The sequence below is a fragment of the Arvicanthis niloticus genome, chromosome 11 (genome assembly GCF_011762505.2).
Source record: "Arvicanthis niloticus isolate mArvNil1 chromosome 11, mArvNil1.pat.X, whole genome shotgun sequence".
Taxonomy (NCBI): Eukaryota; Metazoa; Chordata; class Mammalia; order Rodentia; family Muridae; genus Arvicanthis; species Arvicanthis niloticus.
In genome coordinates this window covers 1,278,300-1,303,189 of record NC_047668.1, presented here as the reverse complement: position 1 = coordinate 1,303,189, position 24,890 = coordinate 1,278,300, and the positions used below count along the sequence as shown (strand labels likewise).

Below are 24,890 nucleotides of genomic sequence, written 5' to 3'. Positions count from 1 at the left end.
TTATGGTTTGCCATAAGTTTATTACAGTTTAAAATACAAAATACATAAGATAAAAATAAGAAAATTCATTTCATGTGTTCTCATCATTCTCAAAAGCCCTGAAGTTTGCTGAAATAGAAAAATAAAAGAAAGCAGTAAGCGATTGCTCCTTTCTTAATACTTAGTTGTTATGTTTAAAGACAGGTCAATTAATACATTCACACTGTTACATCTTATATCCACCTTGTTCTCCTAAAGAGATGTCTTTATAAAAGTAGTCTGATCAAAAAAGGAAGGACTGCTCCAAGTGATGTTCAAACACGTGCCTAAGAAGCTGAGTGTGATGCGACACATTTCAGAGGCTGAGGTAAGACTGCAAGTTCAGGCAAGCCAGTGCTAACCTCAGAAACACAAGAGGTGGGGATATAACCAATTAATAAGATTCTCACCTAGTATGTCCAAGAGCTTTAGAAATATGTACTCCAAAAACTGGGTATAGTGGTACATGCCTATAATCTCAGCTACATAATGACACCCTGCCTCAAAAAAAAAAAGTTCAGGAGCTGGAGAGGCAGCTTAAAACCCTGCTGCTCTTGCAGAGGACCAGAGTTCAGTTCCCAGCACTCACGTCAGGCAGCACACAACTGCCTGTAGCTCCAGATCCAGGAGCTCTCATACCGCTCCTGGCACCACTCTCACCCAGTGATCACTTTGTTCTAAGACCTTTGAACCTCATCACTACACACATCCAGCTTCTCTCTACTTCGCTGCCAGTTTACCTATGATTTGAGAAACAACCATGTGGAAGACAGAACTGACCTACTGGAGGAGTAGGCTATGAAGCATCCTCATGTGTTATCTCTGGGAACAAGACCAGCCAGCCAAAGAATCCACTGAAAAAAGTCCTTATCAACAGAAACATGGCAACCAAAGATCTCAACATGACTACTGTCAAGCCTAATGCATTCCTAGTCAGCCAATGCAGACACAAGGAAAATGTAAACATATCTATCAAATGTGACTTTCAGCAACATAAAACCAAGAGACAGCGCCCCCCCCCCCCCCCCCCCCCCCCCCCGTTTTGTTTGGTGGGCATGCTTACCTGTCTTCTACTGTCTTACCAGAAGGGTAAAACACTTTGAATGCAAATCCACTTCTTGGAAAGGATCCCTTTGAAGACAAAAGTATTCATACATGACTATTTGTCTTGTATAAAATAATCCCTATTTCTAGAATCACATTTACCTACCTACCTATCTTCCTTTTCCTTTTCTCAAGTATAACACTGGCTGTCCTTGAACTAGCTCTGTAGATCAGGCTGGCCTCTGCCTTCCAAGTGCTGGGATTAGAGGTGTGTACCACCATAGTCACACAAAAGCACATTACTTAGTTAAAATTACAAGATGTGATGGTAAAATACAATAGATGTTACAGTGTTCCTTATAGAGGTTACTATCAAATGTCACAATCTAGTAATTTTATAAGTTGACATATGCCAACAAATGTCACTGGAAATGCTTTGACATGGTTCTACTCATTGTGGAAGCAAGCAGTATTGCATAGAAGACAGACTTCTGTTCACGGAGTCTTCCCTGCCATTCCCTTGAATAAGGGGCTGACAGAATCCCAGTGTGTCCCCCAGTACCACTGAGCAAGAACAACATGTGACTATGAAGCTCTAGGGTTACCACAGAGGCTCTGCTTTTCAGTCGTCATATTTTCAGGTAACTAAAGCAGCTTGAACATTCTAGAGTAGTTTCAAGGTTCTAGATAAAAAATCAAATAGTAAATCCCAATGAAATAACATTTATCACACTTGGATTCTGGACATTTGGGCAGTTTTTACAAGTCACAATTCTCAAAAGATAAGCAACCATCAATAAGGTTATAGAAATGGTTATAGGACCTGAAAGCAATTCCCAAAGAGGAATTGCACAATGTATGTGATATCCTTGTTACTTAAAAACTTACAATACTTTATAATTATATCACATACTGAGTTTACAAATCTTCTATGTATACCAAATTATATCAGTATCTGCCTATATATTTGATCGAAACAATGATTTTGTTCTTTATATAAAGTCACAGAAATGTGCTATAGGGTGCAAAGTGGTTCAACAGGTAAGGAACAAGGTGCTGAGCCATCTTTGGGCCCCACATGGTGGAAGGAAGAGAACTGATTCTCACCATGGTATACAGACCCCCAAACAAGAGACAACTTTTAAAATTAGAGAAAAGAAAGAAAACTGTGTTTATCCTCTTGACTGCTCACAACATCCTTACAGGGTTTATGCAGAGGCACTCTGTGTTGGTTACGGTGAATGGGTCGTACTTGTCTGCAATGACCAGCAGATCAGGCACTGGATATACTCTCAAAGTGTAGTCATATGCCCAGTAGACAGGGCACACGTAGAGAGGGAGAGGAGCCAGATGACCCTGGGATAAGATAGTCTTTACGAACTACAACAGAACACAAAACAAAGTAAAACAACTCATCTGTGAAGGGAAAAAGCCAAACAAGTGGTTTTACATTACTGGTTTCCATGAAGACCAAGAATATTTACAAATCAAGGAAGCCTTGAATCATCAACCATCAATAAACATTCTCTTAAAATGAAATCACATATTTCAGGGGCAAAATCTGTTTTCATTTATTATAACACTGACCCTCCTCTTTAGTCATTTTGAGTCAGCTGTACATATAATAAACTCTGCTAATTCAACTCAAAAAAGTAATTTACTTTCATACATCTCAGTGACAACTGTAAATTTGGGAACTTTGAATTTACAAGATAAATACTGCATGTGCTCCTGATATGGACATACCATACAAAATATGTAATAAGCACAAGAAATATGAACATCTTATAAAAATTATTTTACACATATTCAGAAGTAAAACCTAAGAGTTTTAAGGGAAAATGGAAAGTTTAAACGAAGTCCCTGCTTGGTGTGGCCTTCCAACTGTTCTCTAGGTTCTTCAGTAGAAAGCCACAAGTCCTGATATACAGACAAAACCCAACTACTACCTTAAACCACAAGAAAATACCAAAACATAAGCACGAAGGAGCTTAACAAAGCTCATAAAATGTAACATTTAAAATAGTTCAATAAATACAAAAGAACCCACAAGAGCTGAAATGGCTCTGGTTAGGCAAGCATGCTGCTATATCATGAGGCCAGAATTAAGGTCCCAGCCCCCATGCTAGGCTGCCTGCCAACGTATGTAAGTCAGCTCCCTGGGACACAGTGCCGTCTTCTGGCCTCTGTGGGCACCTGCACATACGTGTGCAGATACATACACACATGTTTAAAACAATATATTTTGAAACCAGACCAGGGGCTGGAGCACTGGCTCAGTGGTTAACAAACAGCACTGTGGCTCTTGCACAGAACCTGGGTTTGGTTCCCAGCACCTATATGAAGGCCCACAACTGTAATGCCAGTCCCAAGGAATCCAGTGCCCTCTTCTAACCTCCACAGGCATCAGGCACACATGGTGCACATACATACATGCAGGTAAGACACTCATATACACAAATAAATGAAGTAAATATAAAACAAAAGATAGTTTATCAAAGAAGTCTACTTACATGAGTAGGAATATCCAAACTGCTGCTAGGAAAACGGACACAGTTTCTACACATTTTATTCACTAAGTCTTCACGGAAGATAATTATTTCTTGTGTACAATACTGAATTCTGAAATAAAACAGGAGTTGAATATCTGACCTCAGGAAAAAAAATAATTCAAGTCTTATAATATCAAGACACCCCCACTGGACTTCTCAATGGTCATTACAGCAGAGACTCAGCCAGTAGATTACTTGTTCCCCAATCTAGTTTTATTTACTGAATTCTCTTCCCCGCCCCACCCCTTCTTTCCCCCCCAGCCCTGCAGTGTGCTCCCAGTCCTTTACTGAGCTTTTAATATGTGCCCAACATTATGTAATTGGTAAGTGAACAAAAAGAAAAATATATACACTTTGCATTCTGCTGGGGGAGGAGAGAAGAGAAATTAAACAGACGTGATATTGATGTATATTGGAAAAAAAGAGAAAGGTGACAAGACCATATTCTGGAAAGGAGGGTATGAAGGCAGGTACGAAGACAGGATAAAGCAGGGAAGGCTCATCAGGCTCAGTGACCTGAGCACAGGCGTCTGAAAGTGGAGCTCTGCAGGCAGGGGAAGAGGCACAACACAGGACCTAAGACTGGAGCACACCTTGCCTTCTCGGAGAAGAGGCACAGTACAGGCCCTAAGACTGGAGCACACCTTGCATGCTTGGGGAAGAGGCACAGTACAGGCCCTAAGACTGGAGCACACCTTGCATGCTTGGGGAAGAGGCACAGTACAGGCCCTAAGACTGGAGCACACCTTGCATGCTCGGGGCACAGAGACTGGTGTGAGGGAAGCAACTGGAGAGGGGAAATCAAAGCAGCAATGGCATACCATGCAGGCAGGGCATGACTATCACTGCCAGGATTTGGGCTGTTAGTAACGGCATTAGGGACCCCATCTTTCAAGACAGGAGGGCAACATGATATGCTTTCTTGTGTAAAGAACAGACTACACAGAGGGAGGAGTAGAAGCCAGAGACCAGCAGCTACAGGCTGCTGATGCAGATTAGAGAAGATCTCAGGTCTTAGTGGTGAGAGGTAATCAGATTCAGCATTTATTCAGTAGACGGTAGGGCTACCTCTAAAACTGTGTGTAGGGAAAACTTCTATGGTTATGGCCTGAGCCATTGCAAAGACAGGGGTGCCATGAAATGAGATGGGTCAGGCCCAGAACAGGTGAGCGATGGAGCTCGGGGCAGGATCAGAGTGCTCGTCTATCTACAGGACATCCAGAGAGAGACGACACTGGACATTCGGACCCACAGTGTAGCATTCATCAGGAAACTGGGATACCTACCGTTGCCAACACACAGGCCATAAAGACACTACTGGTTTAAGTATCTGAATATAGTTAACATATTTTTCAAAGCTTGAGGAATCTAAAATCAAAATTATTTTTTAGATCTACTCTATAGCTGTCAAATTTCAGAAATAAATTAGAAAAGTAATTTTTAAATAAATGGAAAGAAGTTTAACACAAAATGCTATTTTTCAGTGACTTACCTGCAAGGATTAGTAGTGAAAACTGAAAATGGGACCCTTTGTCTGAATTCCTGTGTGATGCTTTCAGCAAGTGGTGGCCTAGAAAAACAGGTGATATGGGATGCATTTATAAACTTTACACAGTTCTCTTGACTGTCAAAAACAAAATGTGAACAAAGATTACCTTGGTAAAATGGAACCAAATCCAGGATCCTCTGGGCCAGGCACAAACACAAAACGGCTACTGCATAAAAATTCAACACCAGCCATTAAAAATAGCAACATGCAACACGGCCAGAAGCCAAAACTAAGTCATTGCCTTCAGCTGAATCCCAGGGTTTTCTGTTTGTTTGAGTAGAGGTCTCGCTATGTAGCCCAGGCTGGCCTTAAAGCTGCAATCCTCTTGCCTCTGTCTCCTCAGCACTGCAGTGGCACAATGCCTAGCTACAGTTTTTATTTATTTTATGCATTTTAATAAACTGCTAAAAGTCTCCAGTCTAAAACTTTCTATTAATAACAGTGTGGTAACCACACGCAAGCACGCATACACACACATGCGGACCTGCGTCTGCTATGGCCCACATGTGAAATTCAGAGGACATCTTGTGGCATTTGATTTTCTCCTTCACATGAATGTCAGGAATCAAACTCAGTGATCAGGAGTAGAGATGAGCACCTGTACACACTGAGTCATCCTGCTGGCCTGGATTCATCTGTCTTTACAGAGGCTCGTGAGGCCAATGATGACCATATAAAGGTCCACCTCTGGATAAGCAGTGTCACCAGAAACTATGGATAAAACTGTTTCTCTATAGACAGAGTAGTGTAACACATGATGGTGTGAGGATTTCACCCTGGGCTCGGCTCTCTCAATGCTCTCAACTTGTTTTTTCTCTCTCTCTCTCTCTCTCTCTCTCTCTCTCTCTCTCTCTCTCTCTCCCTCCCTCCCTCCCTCCCTCCCTCCCTCCCTCCCCTCTCTCTCCTCCCTCTCTCTCCCTCTGTTTTCTGTATGAGTGCTATGTCTGCATGTACACCTGTGTGCCAGAAGGGGGCATCAGATCACACTATAGATGGTTGTGAACCTCCATGTGGTTGCTGAGGATTGAACTCAGGACCTCTGGATGAGCAACCAATGCACTTAACTGCTGAGCCATCTCTCCAGCCCATCAACTTTTTCTTTTCTAAAGGCAATTTCTTTATAATCATTGATATAAACCTCATGGTTCATTTTTTAAAAAACTATTTTGGATTTAAAAAAGAAAAAAAAAAAAAAAAAAAAAAAAAAGGTAGTCATAGAGATTTTTACCTTTGGTGGATACTTGGGTATTCACATATTATGTCTGCCAAAGATTTTAGGGAATCTGAAAATTACAAATGAATTTAGTCTAATTTGCGATGTCCATAAAGTTATAGTTGATTAAATACAACCCTAGATCTTTAACAAAATTAAAATGTTATACATAATTTATCAATAGTTCATGTAAATATAGAAACACTCAATTTTTTGTTTTGTTTTTTAAAGTTGGATTTCTCTGTGTAGCCCTGGTTGTCCTGGAACTTATTCTGTAGACTAGGCTCGCCGGAAACTCAGAAACCCACCTGCCTCTGCCTCTTAAGTGCTGGTATTAAAGCCATGCACCACCACTGCCCCGATTAGAAACACTCCTAGTAACAAGATCCTCAATACCTTTCAAAGCCTGGACTTGATTTTTTCCATATGGTGCAGATGAAAAATTACCACACAGAATAAAGCAGGTTGGAGGTGCTGGTGAATAACCTAGGAAACAAAAGGAAATCACTTTGGGGGGGCTGAAATTTTTATGTTATTTATTTAATTATTTTTGATACAGGATCTCACTATGAAGCCCTATCGAGCCTGGAATTCATGGAGATCCACCTGCCTCTGCCTTCCAAGTGATGAGATTAAAGGCAGGTATCAGCATGTCTGGCTGGCTCTCCCTATGTTGCTCAGACTGATCTCTAATGACAGCTCAATAAATCCCCTACCTCAGGTTCCCATGTAACAGGGCCCACAGAGGCACTCCAACATGACAAACATTTAGTTTTAGAACATAATTCCTCAGAACCGTTCGAGAAAGAAAAAAACAGTAATAAGTACCAGAAAACATTATGTGAAGCTTCTCCAGCACTTGAACTTGATCCAACCAGACATCAGACACAATCACAAACATGGCATCCTTGTTCTCATCTTCCAGCTGTCTCAGTTTGGCAGAAGTCTTCACCGATGCATTAGAAGGCCCTCCAAAAAAATTAATATTTCCATAGTACGCCCTATGTAATTATAACACAGTTATCTCCTATACCATATTCTATTCATAGAGAAAAATATACCAGATATAGCAACCATGCAACAACACAGTATTCCAGAGATGAAATACGCTGCCTGCAAATTATTTTAAACACACACATGAAAACTGTCTACGGAGGAATATCTAGTATGCATGCTTCAAAAGCTGTCCTCAGAGCACAGCGGCCACTTCCATTTTAATCAGATCAGCTGTGATTAACTCCAAGAGACTGTCAAGAGACCCTCCACAAGGTCAGGCCTACTGGCAGTCTCCACAGACCAAGGGGATGGAGCCAGCTGATAGAACCTCACTGGAGATTGCAGCCACTCTGCTCACTGCTATATGTTATCTTGCCCCAGCTACACAGTCTTGGGAGGTGCTGGGTCATACAGGAGTTAACTGGGGAGAAGAAGGGAGAATGGACTCCATCTATGCCATTATGGACAAGTCTTGTCTATGCTTGGGTGAGACTTAAAAGATGCCGTAGTCTTGGGGTCACCCGTGATCCTGTGAGCTCAATAAAACCATTGTCCCACCAGGTAGATGTGAGATGTTACTTTGCTCTGCCACTGGTGCAGATATCTGGGGTGAATAGGTATTTGTTCAAGTCTGTTCTGGAAAGGTTAAAGCAACAGTATACTTGAGTGTCAAAGGAGCAGTTTACATCTGCCCTCACTTTCTCCCCTACCAGGCCCCAGGCAGGGGCTCCTTGCAACTCCCCCTTCTGTAGGAACAAGAGGACAGTGTGTTACCAGCTACCTGGCGCGGCTGGAGCCACGAATGCCTGGCAGCCCCAGTGTTTCACTGTTCAGTGCATAACCACTGCACCAGCACTGCATTTACAGAGATATGGACTAGACTCCATAAATAATGAGGACCTACCATTTATATAGAAACATAAATAAACACAGATATATAAAGCATTGACTCATTAAATTCATTTTTCTTTTTATGCCTTTGTACTCCTTTTTTCTTTTCACTTTAAAAATTGTATTTATGAGTGTGTGTGAGTGTGGTGTGTGTGTGTCTGTGTGTGTGTCTGTGTATGTCTGTGTGTAAACTTTTGCCACATTTGAGTATTTGGGTCTGTAAATCCATGTGCACCTGTGAAGGCCAGAAGAGGGCACCAGATCTGCAAGTGGGTTTCAATTGCTCTTTCTTATCCGACACCTTGTAGTGACTGAAATAGTTATACGTTCACTGCTGCCAATATATAAATCCCTGTGTCATTGAAATCAAGTGCTTTAATACCTTGTGGTGCTAGAGGGCTCAGTGGGAGGAAATCCAAAAGCATTGGCATGAAACACTTGATCTTCAAACCAACCTAAACAAACAAACCAGGTAACAAATCATTACTATCTGCTCAATTACCCTTTTTATGAAAAATTCATGTCATGTACAGCAATGAATTAAACTACAAAAATCACCCATCGTACTGAGTTATCTAACTCCAGGGCCGTGGACAGTGCAAATTTTATGAGGAAAATTTCATAAAACAAGTGCACTCCACCCCAGCTAACTCATATTTTAGGGTGGGTTAGGGTGCTGGGGGGATCGTAGCACATGCTGAGGAACAGAGAGAGCAGCCACGCAGATGGGACCTGATTGAGTGTGTGGCCCTATATGAAGTCCAAAATAGTTCTCCAGTTTTATGAGTGTGCATCGGTGGTTTTCAGTACCCGCAGCTCTCTCCACTGTCTAATCTCAAGGTGCTTTCTTCAGCCCTGAACGCTTTCTAATAGCCTGTTTCGTAAGAGTCACCTTCTCAAAAGGTCACATTCTCCCAGTGAATGACCTCTGGAATTACATCTTAAGGCGTCTTTTCCCGTAGAAACAGTTTTACTGTCAAGCAAGGACACGAAGAGGGTGAGTGCACTTACCTTCAGCCAGGACAAAGCACGCCTCAGTGTATAAGCCACTGTGGAACTGGTACAGAGCAGCTGAGGAAGAATTCAAGTCTATGCTCGGAACGGTGATAAGGTCAGTAGACACTCTGAACCCCAAGGGACTTCTAGCTTTGTTCTGCTGATTTAGGTTTCTCTTAGGGGACTGTGTTGGTGTTAGGGAGGAAGTCTTATTTGTTGTAGGGAAACGTTGAGACATGTAGCCAAGGCTGGCCTCCACACTCCTAAAACTCCTGTCTCTGCTTCCCAAGTGACAGGATTACAAGTGTGCACCACCATGCCTGGCCTCAAAAGGAGTTAATAATAAACTGCAGTGTTGTGAGCTGCCATGTGGGTGTTGGGAACTTAACCCAGATCCTACAGCAGCCAGTGCTCTTAACTGTTGAGCCATCTCTCCAGCCCCATCTCATCCCTTTTTTTGGAGACAGGGTATCACTATGTAGCCTGGCCGGCCTGAAGCTCACTGTGTAGACAAGGCTGACCTTAAACTTGGAGATCTGCCTGTCTCTGCCTCTGCCTTCCGAGTGCTGGGATTAAAAGCATGTATCACCATGCCTGGACAGAAAATTTTAAAAGGATATAGCTTTACTAAGGTCCAGCTGTACTGTTCCAGTAGGATCTTCCAGGAAAAACTTCCCCTAAAACAGAATTAAATGACATTTGCTCACATTTGGATAAAAATGAATACTACTGCAAGTGACTAACACAGTACCTAGTATGACAACAGGATACGTTAGAGAGAAGTGGATCTGCAGATATGAGTAATTCCTAGTCCACACTTTTCTGCTTATTTATTGGCAACCTCAGACTAGCCACTTACCTGAGACTCACAGTCATTAAGGTACACCTGCTGCAGACCACAGGGTGACAAGAAAGGCCCCAGGCTGGCTGCAGCCTCTCCAGATGCCTTCGGCTAAGAGAATGACCAGTACCTTCAGGCTACCAGGATGTGGTCAGCAGCTTGCTTACTGAGAAACCCAGAGCAGTTCAAGCAGAGGTCACTAGGGGTCTACCTGGAGGCTATGCAAATCAACACCTGGACACTTTTTCCCACTAAAACCCAGAAACCGGACACAGGTGACGAGGTTATCGTTGATTATATTTTCTGTGAAAAATATGTTTCTGTGTTTTCTATGAAAAAGTATTGCCGCAGCAACACATGACCAACTCTAGCCCAAAAATAAAAGACAAAGCACGTCAAACTTACCTCTTTCAACTGGGTTATCATTCCAAGGACAATCACATCGCCAACTCTGCTTGTACTACCCAATAAAGTTTCTATTGTTTTAAGCTAAAATAAAACAGAATAAAAACTTAAAGACTAAAAGCATACTCTAATTTTCTTAAAAATAAGTGTTGGGTGTGTATTTTACTATATACAGCTGCTTTAGAGTGGGAAGATTAGTCAGCAAGTTTAATTTTAGCCTATGAAAAGCTAAACTGTCAAGTGTATATGAGCAGAACTGTAACCAACGAAGACAAGCATGGGTATTCATGCTTAAGGAGGGAGGAATGCTGGTGTCTGAGGCCAGCCTGTGAGGTCCAGGACAGCCAGGGCAGCCTGTTAGTTTCCTCTTTGTGTGCTACCACTGAACATTAATTTTTGCTAGTTTCTGTTTTTTGAAACAGAGTCCCAGGAAGCCCAGGCCAGCTTTGGACTCCCTACAGCACTGAGGATGAGCTTGAATTCTCACTCTCCTGCCTCCACCTCTGGGCTAGGACCCCAGGACTGCACCGCCACACTCCCGAGCAGTAGTCTGAACATTATCCAGTATCGCTGACAGACTCCTCAGGGTGATGAATTCTGATCAACCACGGCAGAGAATCTAATGAACACTGAATAGGAGGGGCCCCTTCAGAATCCATTTAGAGGCTCGGGAAAATGGGGAGGCACAGACAGAAGCAAAGCCCACCCAGGGTCTTGAGTGCTAGAGAAGATGACAGAGGCACAGACAGACTGACAGTGGCCAGGCAGACTACGGGAACTACAAGGACAGTGCTGTCTTGGAATCATCTTCCAAACTATGAAAATGGAGGTTTCCATCTCCTCCATTCAACAACCCCAGGGCCCATCTGCGTCCTCATGTTCACGCTATTGTTTCAGTACATGTATTCAGTACATGGGCAGGGTAGGGTGGTATTGAAACCAGTGTTCCTTTAAGTTTTCCTTACAATGGATATGGCACATTTTAGTCCAACAGGTCTGTGCTGTATGGTGACCAAGAGTAGACCAGGATTCTGAGCGAGGGCAGGAAGGATAATGAGAAGCTGATCAGAAAGCCGTGCAGGACTTGGTTTAGAGGCCAGAGACTGTAGGTGCTTCCCCGGTACCAGGCACCAAAGACAGAGCATTAATTTCTGCTGAAGAGCTGCAAAGCCCACTTTAGGCATGACCTCACCAGCAATGGTCGTGGAGCTATGCCTATAACCAGTTGAATAGGTACACAGGTTATTTTCACTTAAAATTCAATGAATTAACCAAGCATGGTGGTACATGCTTTAATCCCAGCACTGAGAGGCAGATGTGCGTGTGTGTTTGAGCCAACCTGTCTATAAAGCAAGTTCCAGGCCAGTCAGTACATACTGAGATCTTGCCACAAGCAAAAATGAAAAAAAAATTTTTTTTTCTTAATGAATTAGGAGTGGGCAGTTAGACAAGATGGCTCACTGGGAAAAAGCATTGCCACCAAACATAACGACCTGAGTTCAATGTCCAGGTCCCACCCACATGGTGGAACAAAGAAGCCACTCCGACTTCCACATGTGTCACATCACATGAGTACACACTAAGAGCAGCAACGAATATTACACTTGTATTAGTAGATACACCCCTAATTAATTAAGACAATGTCCAAACCTGGAATTTGCTCCCACTTTCCTCGGGTTGTGAGCCTATCACCGGAGGAGTGAACAATTCGTGTCTGTGCGTCCTCTGGAACAAAGAGATCCTTATGAATTACTGAACTAGACATTTAAAGACTCATAACACAAAAGACAAACACTGCTTCTAAGCTCTTACTTACAGTTGCTCGTTCTCAATAAAACAGCATGCAAATCCCTGGCGATCCCCGCCCACTGCAAACCCAGGGCCTAGCTCCAACTCGGCAACTCTACCACAGAGCTAAATCTCCAACACTACGGCAACTTTTAAAACAAAAAGCATTTAAAAAACTCAGCACAGAAGCTAGTGAGAGAGAAAAGTGAGAGAGAAAAGCTACCATACAACACAGGTCTCTGGGGGCTGGCTGTACACCAGGCCAAAGAGATTATTTAACAAGACCCAAATAATAGACAAGGTAAGAGGGTGAGACAAAACACTTCAAGCAAGAAATGGGGGTGTCCACAGGAAGAAGGCCATGAATAAAGGTGTATATGGGAAGATCTATATCAGTTACCTCTCTCATCTAACCCTGCAACCTAGCCTCAAAAAGAAGCCTAAGGGAGGAAGGGTTTTACTAGGCTCACGGTTGAGAGCCACAGTCCATACTAACCATAAAGACGTACAGAAGGAATGCCTGGCTCAGCTGTTTAGCCTGCTTTCTTGTTTGCTTTGTATTCAGTCTGGTGAGTAGTGCCATCCACACTGGAGTGAGGAGGATGATAAATCCCTTCACAGCCCTGGAAGTGTCCTCACAAACACACCCAGCAGTATTCTTAAGCATATCTTGCTCCAGTCAGACTCACAATTGAAAGTAACCACCAATCTATGGCCAAGCCACTCAGAAAGCACCCAATCTTGTCAAGACTAACTACCACCTTATACAAAGTTCAGTGTGAATGTGCACAAGGTGGACTGTTAGATGAAGTACAGCATCTCTTTAGGAACTGTCTGTCCCCTCCCATCACTCATGAACTCTGGCAGGCAGATGCCCCTTTCCCCTTCTGAAGACAGCCCAGGCCTGAAAGATGAAAACAGAGACATGGACTGACACAGGATGAGCAAGTGAGAGATGTTCAAGCCTTCTGCCTGGATCACAGAACAACAGGACTCTTTCTGACTGTTGCCATGGCTACTAGTGGCCATTTCTGTCATTCCATAATGAGAACTTGTCTGGAATAATAATCCTTTTTGCAAAAAAGGTGCACCAGAACCCAAACCTGGCAACACACCAGGGCCAACATGGCCCCCTTCTTTGTCCCTAATGCATGTGGCGACAGGGTCTAATAAAAGGATAATTTAAAAAAAAAAAAAAAGCTGAGATACAGAAAAGAAAAGTCAGATGCTTTGTGATGTTCATTGTATGAGCACCTGGATCCAGCCAGGCTTAAAACCACAGCCCTCTAGTCTTCCTGGTGATACAGGCCAAACTAATATACTCTTTCTTTGGTTTTAGTCAGTTTGAGTTTCTCACAATCTTAAATTGAAAAAAAAAAATGCTTACTGGAAGAGCTGGGATGTGGCTCAGCTTGTAGAGCGCTTGCCTGGCACGCACAAAGCTCTGGGTTTCATCCCTTACACAACAGCACTTCTGGCCATGATGGTACATGTCTATAATCCCAGCACTCCAGAGGCAGAACAGAAGGATCAGAAGTTCAAGGTCACCCTACATAGTGAGTTTAGAGCTAGCCCAAGAAGCAAGAGACCCTCCCTGAAAATAAATCTGAAGTGGAATATTGACAGACTCAAATAGTTATAATTTGAAAATGTGAGGAGACTTCTGTTCACCTCTATCTCACAAGTGAGGAACACAAAAGGCAGGGCCAAGTGACTCACTCAAAACACTGTAGACTGAAATCTAGGACCTGGAAATGGTTGTACATGCCTCGAAAGGGACCAAGGAAAGGCAGGAAGTCTGAGTTGGTCCGAGTCAACTTAAGGCCAACGTTACTTACACAAGCAACAGTGTATCTCAGACGAGAGAGACAGAGACAGAGACAGACAGAGACACAGAGAGAGAGAGAGCGAGCACATTAACATCTCTGTAAAGATCTCAAAGGCAAATGTTGCAGAGTAAAAATGAACAGGAACCTATGGTAGGCAGAGAGGGGCGCACATGCTCAGGATGAAGGCATGGCAGGTTGGTTTGAGTGTGTTACATAGTAAGGTACACTGGTCAATGGGCTTGATAAGGAACAAACTGCATCCAACTGGAGACCAAGAGAGGCTGCAAATGGCAAGACACTTCAATGGGCTGGCAGAAAGAATATTGTGAAAATGGCTGTATTACCAAAAACCAACCTGTACATTCAATACAATTCCCATCAAAATTCCAATGGCATTCTGGATAGAAACAGAAACAGACCAACAAAAACAAAACCTACAATTCTTATAAAAGTGCAAAAGCAATCCTGACCAAGAACAATACCTGATTTCAAGCTATACTAGCTAGAGTCATAGTAACAAAACCTGTGTGGTACTGGGAAAACCAGACATGTCAATCAAAGGACCAGAACCCAGGACTCAGAAGTAAATCCATGGTCACAGCCACCAGATTTTCAAAAGGTGTCAGAAATACACCTTAGAGAAAGGTTCACCTCTCTGACAAATGGTGATGGGAACCTGGGTACCACAAACAGAATAAAAGCTGCTTTGTCTCTTCCTGTACAAAAAGTCAGTTCACAATGAACCAAAGACCTTAATCTAAGAAATGAACCTTTGAAACTGCTAAGAGGAAACAGAAAAAACACACCAAGACACAGAATTGACAACTTTCTGAATAGGATGCCAAGAACCAGATCCAAAAAATGGGGCTGTGTCAAAATAAAAGGCTTGGGAGACGGCCGGTGGTAAGTAGCTGCAGAAGCAAGGGACCTGGGTTCAGATCCCCAGTACCTACCTACCTGAAAAGCTCAGTGTGGCTGTACACACCAGTAACCTCAATGCTGAGGAAATACGGGGAATGGACGCAGGGGGACCACTGGGACATGCTGGCCACCATCCCAGATGAAAAGCAAGCTCTAGGTTCAGTGGGAGACACTCAGCAGGGAATAAGTGAGTCTGACAGAGGAGAAACAAGAGTGTCCTCCTCTGGGCTTTGCACATAAGTACACGAGTATACAACCTATGCTTGTCCACACACTCAGACGAACACATAAAAAAACAAACAAAAATACATTCAAAACTGACCAACATCCACCAGGCGGTGGTGGCACACACCTTTAATCCCGGCACTCAGAAGGAAGAGGCAGGCAGATCTCTATGAGACAGAGGTCAGCCTGGTCTACAGAGTGAATTTCAAGACGGCCAGGGCTATATAGAGAACCCCTGTTTCAAAAAACAACAAAATCCAAACAAAACAAAACAAAAATCCATAAAAGAAATGCAAATCAAGAGCTGGCAAGATGGCTCAGTGGGTTAAGGCATCTGCTGCTCAAGCCTGGCAGCCTGAGTTCAATCCCTAGACAACCCACTCCAAAGAGTTGTCCTTTACAAAAGGGCACAGCATGTGTGGTCCCCAAACATCGTATACACACATGTAGCAATAAATAAAAATTTAGAAAGAAAAAAATGTAAATAAAAAGTACTTTCAGGTTGTACCTCACCCTGGCCAGGCTGACTACCAAGAAAACGGAAAGAGAGATGACCCCATGGTTAAGAGTGCCTCCTGCTCTTCCAGAGGGCAGGAGTCCATTTCCCAGCACCCACATGGGTTTGGCCTTTTGCTGTATATTATGATGCTAATATTGGCCCCCACAGACAAGGAGATTCTCATATAGACCCAATTGATGCTATGTAATCTTGCCCCCAAGTCACCCCTGATTGGTGAATAAAGATGCCTACAGCCTATACCTGAGCAGAAGAGGGATAGGCAGAGCTTTGGTTTCCAGGCTTGGGGTCTGAGCAGAGACAACAAAGAGAAAAAAGGAGAAGGTGGAGAGAGAAGATGATACCATGGGACAGGTGAGTCATGAAAACATGTCCATGAGGCCTGGCCAATTGGAGTTAAGAGAGGCCCAGAGGGAACATGGCAAATTAAAACTCAGGGTTGTTGATGGGGAAGTAAATTCTAATAGCTTAGAGGGCAGATATCTGTCCGTTCTACTGCTTTAAGGTTTATTATAAATATAAAAGTTGTGTGTCTTTTATCTGGGAACTGAATGATCAAAGGTGGAGTAAAGAACCCCGATTGAGATGAAATATTTACTACAACGCATAGGTGGCTTACAACTTCCTCTAACGCCTGCTCCAGAGGATCTACCACCCTCTTCTAGCCTCTGAGGACATCTGCGTACATGTGGCAGACACCCACAGAGAGATACACACATACACAAATACCAATCTTTTAAAAACAGAAAACAAATTTCAGTGACAATGTCAGATAGGAGGAGATGTGCAGACTCACTTTATGCATCGTGGGCGAGGAGGGAATCAGTGTGGAGGCTTGACACACAGTAAAGTAAAACAGGCTGGGGATGTGGCTCAGTGTGAAATCATGCTGGGCCGGATCCAGGGACGGACGGACAGACGGATGGATGGACGGACGGACACACACACACACACACACACACACACACACATCCACCATGTGGTCATGCTGCATGAGTCTTGGCATACACTGGAAGGCAGCAAAGCCCGCAGACACACACAATGGAGTGTCATTCAGCCACAAAGAATAAACTCCTTTGCAGGAGCATGAACAGAGCTGGAGAGCACCCCACGCTAAATAAACCAGCTCGGAAAGGATGAGTCACTGTGTGCCCCCTCTCACACTCAAAAAGACATGAAAGTAGACAAGGGATCATGAAGGGGAGGACAAGAGAGTGATTGACAGAAGAGAAATGTGATCAAAGTACACGTCATAGTGAAACCCAATATTTTGTACAATAATAAAGAAAGAAGGAAAGCTTCAAAATGATAGAGGGATTTGAGAGGGGTCTTCCAGAACCGGGAACTTCACAGTGGGTTTCTGGAGTCAGAAGTACAACCAACAGTACAAGCACAGTGACAGAAACAAAAGAACAAACAGCTTCCATCTGCCTCCAGCCAAAAAGGAAGAAAGTACAGAGGGATGGGAGATCTTAACCACCAGGCTTAACTACTCCACTCCATAGCAACAGCCGTCCTCAAAAGATGCCCATGCAAAACCATGAAAGGATCAGAGCTGCAGCTCCGGGTGACACTGTGCATGACAGAAGCTGCTCTCATGAGGAGTTCTCAGACCTCCGGCCACTCACCACCATCCCAGGCGCCCCCGATCTGAACCTCTCGCCTTGCTTTGTCTACCTTCCTTTCTCTCGGGGTCTTTTCCTCACAGCCCCAGTTTTTCACTTGCAGATGGCCCCCCAAGCCCCTCTCAGCCCTTCTCCAGATCACTGCCCTCTGCCCCGATCTGCATTTATGTATCCACTCTTGACTGTGTTGCTGCAGATGACTGGAACAGAATCTGCCATAAATCAGGCATGCTAACAGATTAGCAGTATTCTGTTTCATGCTGAGATTAGAAAGCTTATCATCTTTTTTTTGTTTTTCTTTTTTTGTGGTACTGAGGACTGAGCCTAGGGTGGCATACGTGCCAGGCAAGCCCTGTACCACTGAGCTGTGTCCATATCCACAGGCCTTCCTGCTTCCTATTTTGACACAGGGCCTCATTAAGTTGCCCAGGCTACTACTGAACTCACTCTATAGTTTGCATAGACTTTGAACTTGTAATCCTCCTGCTTCAGCTTCCCATGTAGCTGGCACTCCAGGCAACTCACTCCCACATGACCATCACTTGCCCACCATTTCCTATACAGAGACCATTTCCCCTACATGATATGCCGGGGTGTCCCTGACGCTTTCCCTGGTTTTTCTGTTGAATACATTGTGTATCTTTTATAGCACATAACAAAATTCTCCCTTGCTTTAAGGGAATATAGTGGGCTTTGGACAGATTAGACAGACTGAGTCTGAATCCTATCCCAACTCTCTATGTGTGACCTCTGGGAAAGTCATGAAACCTCTCTAGCCTTCCAAATCTTCACTTGTAAAACGGGGGTCAAGCATTCATGAGTCTGTTCGTGCTAGTGGACTAATGTGGTAAATAGCATGGAAGGTGCTAAACAATGCCTGGCACCTCAATAGCGAGTATTAAGTTCTGGCCCTGCTCTTCAATATCATTAAGGGGAAGGTACTTTGTATCTCTGTGCTTTCAATAGGATATCAATTGCAGATCCCGTGAGCACTCCACAGAATGACTGACCAGCCTGCCTGCCTGCCTGCCTGCCTGCCTGCCTGCCTGCCTGCCTGCCTGCTTTTCCTTCCTTCTAGACAGGATTCTACATTATATAGCCCCAATGCTGGTCTTGAACTTGCAGCTATCTCCTGCCTCTGCAATCTCAAGTATTGGGATTATGGATATGAGCCACTAAACCCAGCCTTGAATGACCAACTTTAATATACAAAGTTCAATCCTTTAAATATCCTTGAGATTTCTCAAAGCTCCTTTTCCTCCCCCGCTTTATCTGTGTTCTCCCATTCCCAACTTACCTGGTGTAAAATGGTGTATCGTTCCCGATACAGCTCGGCTTTGTCTTTTGCTGTTCCAAATAAGGTCGGTGCAGCATGATTAGTCATTGACAGACTAGAAAAAAAAAAAAAAAAAAAAAAATAATGTCATTGTATATATCACAAAGGTCAGCCAAAAGTAAAACATAAAACTACATACTTGATGAGAAAAAAAAATACAATTGAAATTAACTTAATCAATCAATAAATCAGATGGCCCAGTAGATAAGAGCACTTGTTGCTCTTGCAGAGGTCCTGAGTTCAATTCCCTGGACTCATATGGTAGCTAAAAACAGTCTGTAAATTCAACTCCAGGGGATCCAGCAGCCTCTTCTAAACTCCAGGAACACCTGGCACACACACAGTATACACTCAAACATGTAGGCAAAACACTCATACATGCAGACTAAGTAAATCTTAAAAATCATTTTATATCAATAAATGATACATGGTATACTTACGGAAGGAATTTTTTTCTTTCTGAATTATATATAAAATGTGGAATATCAAAAGCTCCAATGATATTGAAAATATGCTCTCTGAAAAACAACCCATAAAACACAGTTCTGAACTTCAATTAAATTCAAATACTATAAGCATAATCACATTATAATCTTTTGCGTATAATACCCTGCCCATTTTCCTTGAGCCACATATCACTTTTTTATTGTGTCACAAATAATAAGAGGATAAAGTTTTTAGCTTGACATTTACTTTCGAGAGATACAAAGATGACAGAAGTGATGGTTCCCCCCCCCCCCCACTGCCATCCCCACTGTCTTCCCCCACCCCTACCTCCCACACTTCCTGCATTAGGAAGGCAGAAGCAGGAAAATCAAAACCCCAAGGCCAGCCTGGCCTAAATCAAACCACCAACCAGTCAATTATACTTTTGATGTTCAATTTAATTCATTCATAGCACACAGACCATTAAATCAGACTGACTGGAAACACACTATGTCAGTAATACATAAATACTACAGTCTCACTAGCAAAAATAATGAAGACAAATCATTTAATAATGAGATTTATAATGTAGGCTATCACTCAAAATGAAACAAGTAACGACAGCTTCTACTATAGAACTATTGATTACTAGTTGTTTTCCCATGAAAATAAGCACTTAGTAGCCCCGCCACAGGAAGATGCTTATTTTACCCACGTACATAGTTTCATCAACAGACTGACTGCATTCCTGGACAGCGGCTTCCACTACAGATCGTTCGATCATGTTTGATGACACTGAAAAAGGAAGTTCAAAATTAAAATTTAAAACAGACATGAATACTCAGGTATGGTAGCTCCCACCTAGAAGTCCAGCACTTGGAATTTGGAGGCAGAAGAATCAGGAGTTCAAGTCTATCCTGGGCTACATAGGGAATCTGAGGCCAACCTGAGATACTTGAAACCTTGTCCTAAAGCAAGGCATAAAAATTAGTTCTTTGGTTGGATATAGTAGCACACAGCAGTAATCCCAGTACTTTTGAGACACATATATTCTCTCTCTCTCTCTCTCTCTCTCTCTCTCTCAAGTTCTCTCTCTCAAGTTCTCTCTCTCTCTCTCTCTCTCTCTCTCTCTCAAGTTCTAAGATAGCCTGGGTTATAGAGCTACATTCTATTAAAAAAAAAAAAAAACAACAAATAGAAAGATAGCCCAGTGTATAAATGTACCTGTTCTATCCCTTTTTTTAGAGATAGAGTTTCAATATATAGCCATAGCTGGCCTCAAACTCTTAGACCAGGCTAGCCTCAAACTCAGAGATCTACCTGCTTCTGCCTCTACTAGGATTACAGGTGTGCACCACCACACCAGGCAAAACCAAGCATCTTTATTTGTATGTCACTTATGAAAATAACACACAAAAAACAATTGTAGGATTTTTGCAATAGGTCGAGTATCTCTTATTCAAAAAACGTTTGACATCAGAAGAGTTTTGGATTTTGGACTTTGCAGATCTTACAATAACTGTATACTATACATAAATGAGACTTCTTGGGGATAGGACCTTAAGTCCAAATATGAAATTCCTTTTCTAAATGGTTTATGTATTATCCATGTGTATTTATGTGTGGCAGCATAAATTTTTGTGCACAGTATGCGTGAAGAAGCCCACAGAAGCCAGAAGAGCACATTGGATCCCCTAGAACAGAGTTACAGGAGGTTGTGAGCCACCACATGGATGTTGAGAACTGAGTCTGGGTTCTCTGCAAGGACAGTAAGTTCTCTCAAACACTGAGCCATCTCTCCAGCACCATGAAATCTTTTCTATGCCTTTTGATGGGCTTTTTAAAAACAGGGCCTCCGTATATAGGCTGGCCTCCAAAGTGATGGAAGTGCAAACACTTGGCAAACGCTTGGCTTTTTTATGCTGTGTATATACCTTACACACAGCCTAAAGGAAGGCACTTGTATACAATACTGTGATTCGTCATACAAGGTCAAGTGACATTTTCTACTTGTGACACTCCTTTTGACACTCAAAAAGTTCAAGATTTGGGAGCATTTCTGATTTTTGATTTTCAACTTTAGTTAAACCCATATACAGAAACTATTAGGTCAGAAAAATCATAAAGGCCATGTGTCAATACCTTATTTTCCCATGGTCAAATACAGTCATAATACCTTAATATATAGTAACATGCTTCTGTTTTCTAAAGATTATTTACTGATATAAACTCGGTTAGCTTCGGTGAGGTTGGAGAAACATAACTTAATGGAAACTGCTGTGTTTCATTGTAACGGTAGAAAGAGCAAATAAATGACAGCTATCTTTCACTTGGTAAATGTTTCACTGTGAACTTGGTAAATGTGCAGCACTGTCGTTAGTACTTTACACACTTTATTCCATTAGACAGGTGCTTAATAGCACTGAGATCAATACACCTGCTTTTTCTGTTTTTTTTGGGTTGGGTTTCTTGAGATAGTCTCAAATCTATAGCCCTGGCCAACCTGGAACTCACTATGTAGTAGACCAGGCTAGGCTCAAACTCAGAGAGATCTGCTGCCTCCACCTCCCCAGTGCTAGGGTTAGTGTATGCTACCACATCCAGCAATTTCTTATTGATGGGAGAGCAACTTTGAGTATCAGCCCAAGAACACAGCTAAACAGGCTAGCAACACAAACTCAGGCCTGATAGGAAAGTGTGTACCCTTAGTCACTGTCTTCAGGCAAAATACCATGTGATTTGAAATTAATATATGATGATTAATAATAGTCATGACCTCCTAAATATTTTATTGTAAAGGAATTTATAAAAAGTGTATTTAAAATCCCATCTTTAGAAGTGAAAGGAGAACTACTTCTCCTCTGTATCATGGACCACATGACTTTCTACATTACTGAAGATGCTAGCATCCATACCAAATATTAAAGTGGGCTAAAACTCCTATTCTGTTGGCAGTAGAGACATTGGCTCATTTCTTCCTTCTTAGGCCAGTGCCTGTGGTGGCAGATGAAGAATTTAACTGTCAGAGCAGGAGATTTAAGCCTTCTTACTTTCCTCTTATTCCCCCAAACACTTAGAGTATCTAACTTGACAAGACAGTCACAGGTTTAAAGAGCAAAAGAAGAGACCATTAGGGATCAGATCAGGGCCAACGATGTGACTCAGCAGGTAAAAGCACTTGCCACAGAATTCTGGTGACATGAATCTGATCCCCAGACCCACATGGTAAAGGAAAGAACCTTCTCCAAAGCTGTTCTCTTACCTCCACATATATACTGTGGCATAAGTGTATACACACATGCAAAATAATAATAACAATAATAATAATAACAACAAATGTCTTTAAAGGGCAAGATCAAATTCAATAATTAAATATAAAAAAGATGCTGTGGTTGCCAGGAGAATGGGAACTACAAAAGGAATAGACTATCCTGAGGTCACAGCTGAACTAACCCTTTCGGAAAAGACACTGTTGTGTGTCTGTCTCAGAACTCTGGACTATGTTAATACTGGAGCCTCAGTATCCTTTTAAATCTAAATCAGAGGGCATCAGAAAACATTACTTACAGGGTTGCTTCTCAACTGCATCGATGATCTTTTCCAGACTCTCCTCAAGCTCCAACTCAGTGACAGACTGGAGAGCGTCAGTGAGATACTTGGTGGCTTCACTAGTGAAAGAAAGAAAAGATGAGACCAAGAATTTCTTGGGCTGGGGGTGGTTTGGTGGTGGTGGTGGTGGTGGTGATGTGAGGGTAGGATAGGGGTGGATATGGGGGGGTAAAGGATGGGGGCAGAGCGTGGGGGAATAGGGTGGGGGGATGGGGTGAGGGATGGAGGCAGGGGGTAGTGGTGGTGGTATACTTTTATATAAATCTTATAAAACTCAAGCTTTATTAAAAGCTAATGTAACAGAAAACTCAGTTTCCCCTCTAAAGCCTCAAGTATCAAGGCTTGAAATAGTTAATTAAAAAAATAAGTGAACAAGTAAAATAACAACAAATCCCAGCAGCAGATCATGGTAAAATATCTTCTAAAAACAAAAATCTAAATGAGCTGGATACCCTGAACATCTGAGATGACCCTGTCATGACTACAGTGTATGAGACCCAAAGCTGAAACTCTGATTTAAATCTCTGTTTTTCTAGACAGAGTTTCTGTGTAGCCCTGGCTGTCCTGGAACTCACAGAGATTCACCTGCCTCTGCCTCCAGGGTGCGGGGATTAAAGTCGTGCTGGAATCCTGGCCTACAGTAAATGCAGGCCAAAACATGAGTGCAGTTTTAGTGTCTAAATCACCGGGTAATCTGTTACACAGCAAGAGATAACATACTGTCTTCCGTGGTGTTTTACTCCACACACCATGCTCTGAAGCTCAAAGATTTGAGAGTACGTCTCACTGAGTCAATTAGTGAGCTTCCAACGGCTTAATAAAAGTACATTTTAAGTGAAAGAAAAGAAAAGCTAAAGCCGGGCCGTGGTGGCACACGCCTTTAATCCCAGCACTTGGGAGGCAGAGGCAGGTGGATTTCTGAGTTCGAGGCCAGCCTGGTCTACAGAGTGAGTTCCAGGACAGCCAGGGCTACACAGAGAAACCCTGTCTTGAAAAATCGAAAAACAAAAAAAAAAAAAAAAAAAAAAAGAAAAAAGAAAAGAAAAGAAAAAGAAAGAAAGAAAGAAAGAAAGAAAAGAAACGCTATTTGCTCAATTAATCCTCTCTTCAAATGTCAGGGATTAACCAAACTAAATTTATCACTTTCTCCCCAAGTGCACCCAGGTTGACCCTTGGACACTACTGGGCAAAACATAAAGTTAAGTGTCATAAGGTTCACAAACATTATGTTCACAAACAAAACATTCAAACTCTGACTCGAAAGGTATACGGATCTCAGAAGGTACATAAAGGGAAAATGTATCATAAAATGTAAATTGTAATAAGATAGTTCTTGGATATGTTCATTCTTCAAGAGTCAAGACACACGACAGCCAGGAAAACATCCTTTGGAGGCAAATTGTAAACTAGAAAATCTAAAAAACAAAACTAAAAACATGTTTTTTACTTCTCCAGGAAATGAATGTGAATCCCACAGAGACGGGTTTGGGAAACTCATACTCTGCCAATATAAATCGCTAACAGACACGCATATGGATTCACCCAGGTCTCTCCTTCTTTGACATGCCTTCCTGTAACTTCCAGAAGTAACACTATAATGATTCGCATCCTGCGGAGGCGGGGACCTACGCTGATCAGAAGCCAGCAAGCCCCCAACTTCCCGGGCTCAGTTAGGCGTCCGCCGCGCAGCTCCGCCCAGCCTGGAAGTAACATTTGCACCCGGCGCCAGGATCGCGGAAACCTAGGGAGGCTCTGTAGCCTCAAATGCACCAGACCAACCTCGCCTCTTACGACAGAATGTTCTAGACAGGGCATTGCAGCGGGACAGGTTGCCTCGAGACTCACCTCCTGAGCAGCAAGCCCCTCAGCTTGAAAGCTGAGACCGTGCGGCTCCGCAGCCGCTCCGGCGCCATCTTCGCGATTTGGCGCCACCGCCGAAGCCCCTCCCTCCCCGGAATGGCCCCGCCCCTCGGCACGCCCTCGGCACGCCCCACCGTAATATTCTGGGACTAGTGAAATTGGTTTTTGTGCCTACAAACTGCAGGGTGGTGGGGAATCTCAGATCCTAACTGTGAAACATGAAGCCACCCGCGCGCCCGCCCTGCCTAG

General features: G+C 42.9%; 1 protein-coding gene across 1 annotated transcript; it reads right to left on the bottom strand.

The window, feature by feature from the left end:
• Pole2 (DNA polymerase epsilon 2, accessory subunit) lies at nucleotides 1–24,728 on the bottom strand. Its single transcript, XM_034514083.2, has 19 exons — nucleotides 24,627–24,728; nucleotides 22,740–22,840; nucleotides 19,892–19,967; nucleotides 19,187–19,264; nucleotides 18,708–18,801; nucleotides 12,156–12,230; nucleotides 10,506–10,589; nucleotides 9,880–9,936; nucleotides 9,275–9,323; nucleotides 8,646–8,718; nucleotides 7,205–7,377; nucleotides 6,773–6,862; nucleotides 6,392–6,446; nucleotides 5,270–5,329; nucleotides 5,107–5,184; nucleotides 3,576–3,684; nucleotides 2,266–2,442; nucleotides 1,082–1,149; nucleotides 1–108 (listed from the first exon to the last, which is right to left on the bottom strand). Exons 1-19 carry the CDS (start codon nucleotides 24,692–24,694, stop codon nucleotides 90–92), a joined length of 1,584 nt encoding a protein of 527 aa, XP_034369974.1. The 5' UTR covers nucleotides 24,695–24,728; the 3' UTR covers nucleotides 1–89.
• Between the last annotated feature and the right edge of the window lie 162 nt (nucleotides 24,729–24,890).

Excerpts from the sequence above, each read along its gene's own strand:
- Pole2 (XM_034514083.2), bottom strand. The coding sequence starts at position 24,694 with ATGGCGCCGGAGCGGCTGCGGAGCCGCACGGTCTCAGCTTTCAAGCTG. Across the intron at positions 10,590-12,155 it reads AAAGTGGGAGCAAATTCCAG|CTTAAAACAATAGAAACTTT; the intron begins GTTTGGACATTG and ends GTTTTATTTTAG. Across the intron at positions 9,937-10,505 it reads TGATAACCCAGTTGAAAGAG|GGGAAGTTTTTCCTGGAAGA; the intron begins GTAAGTTTGACG and ends ATTCTGTTTTAG.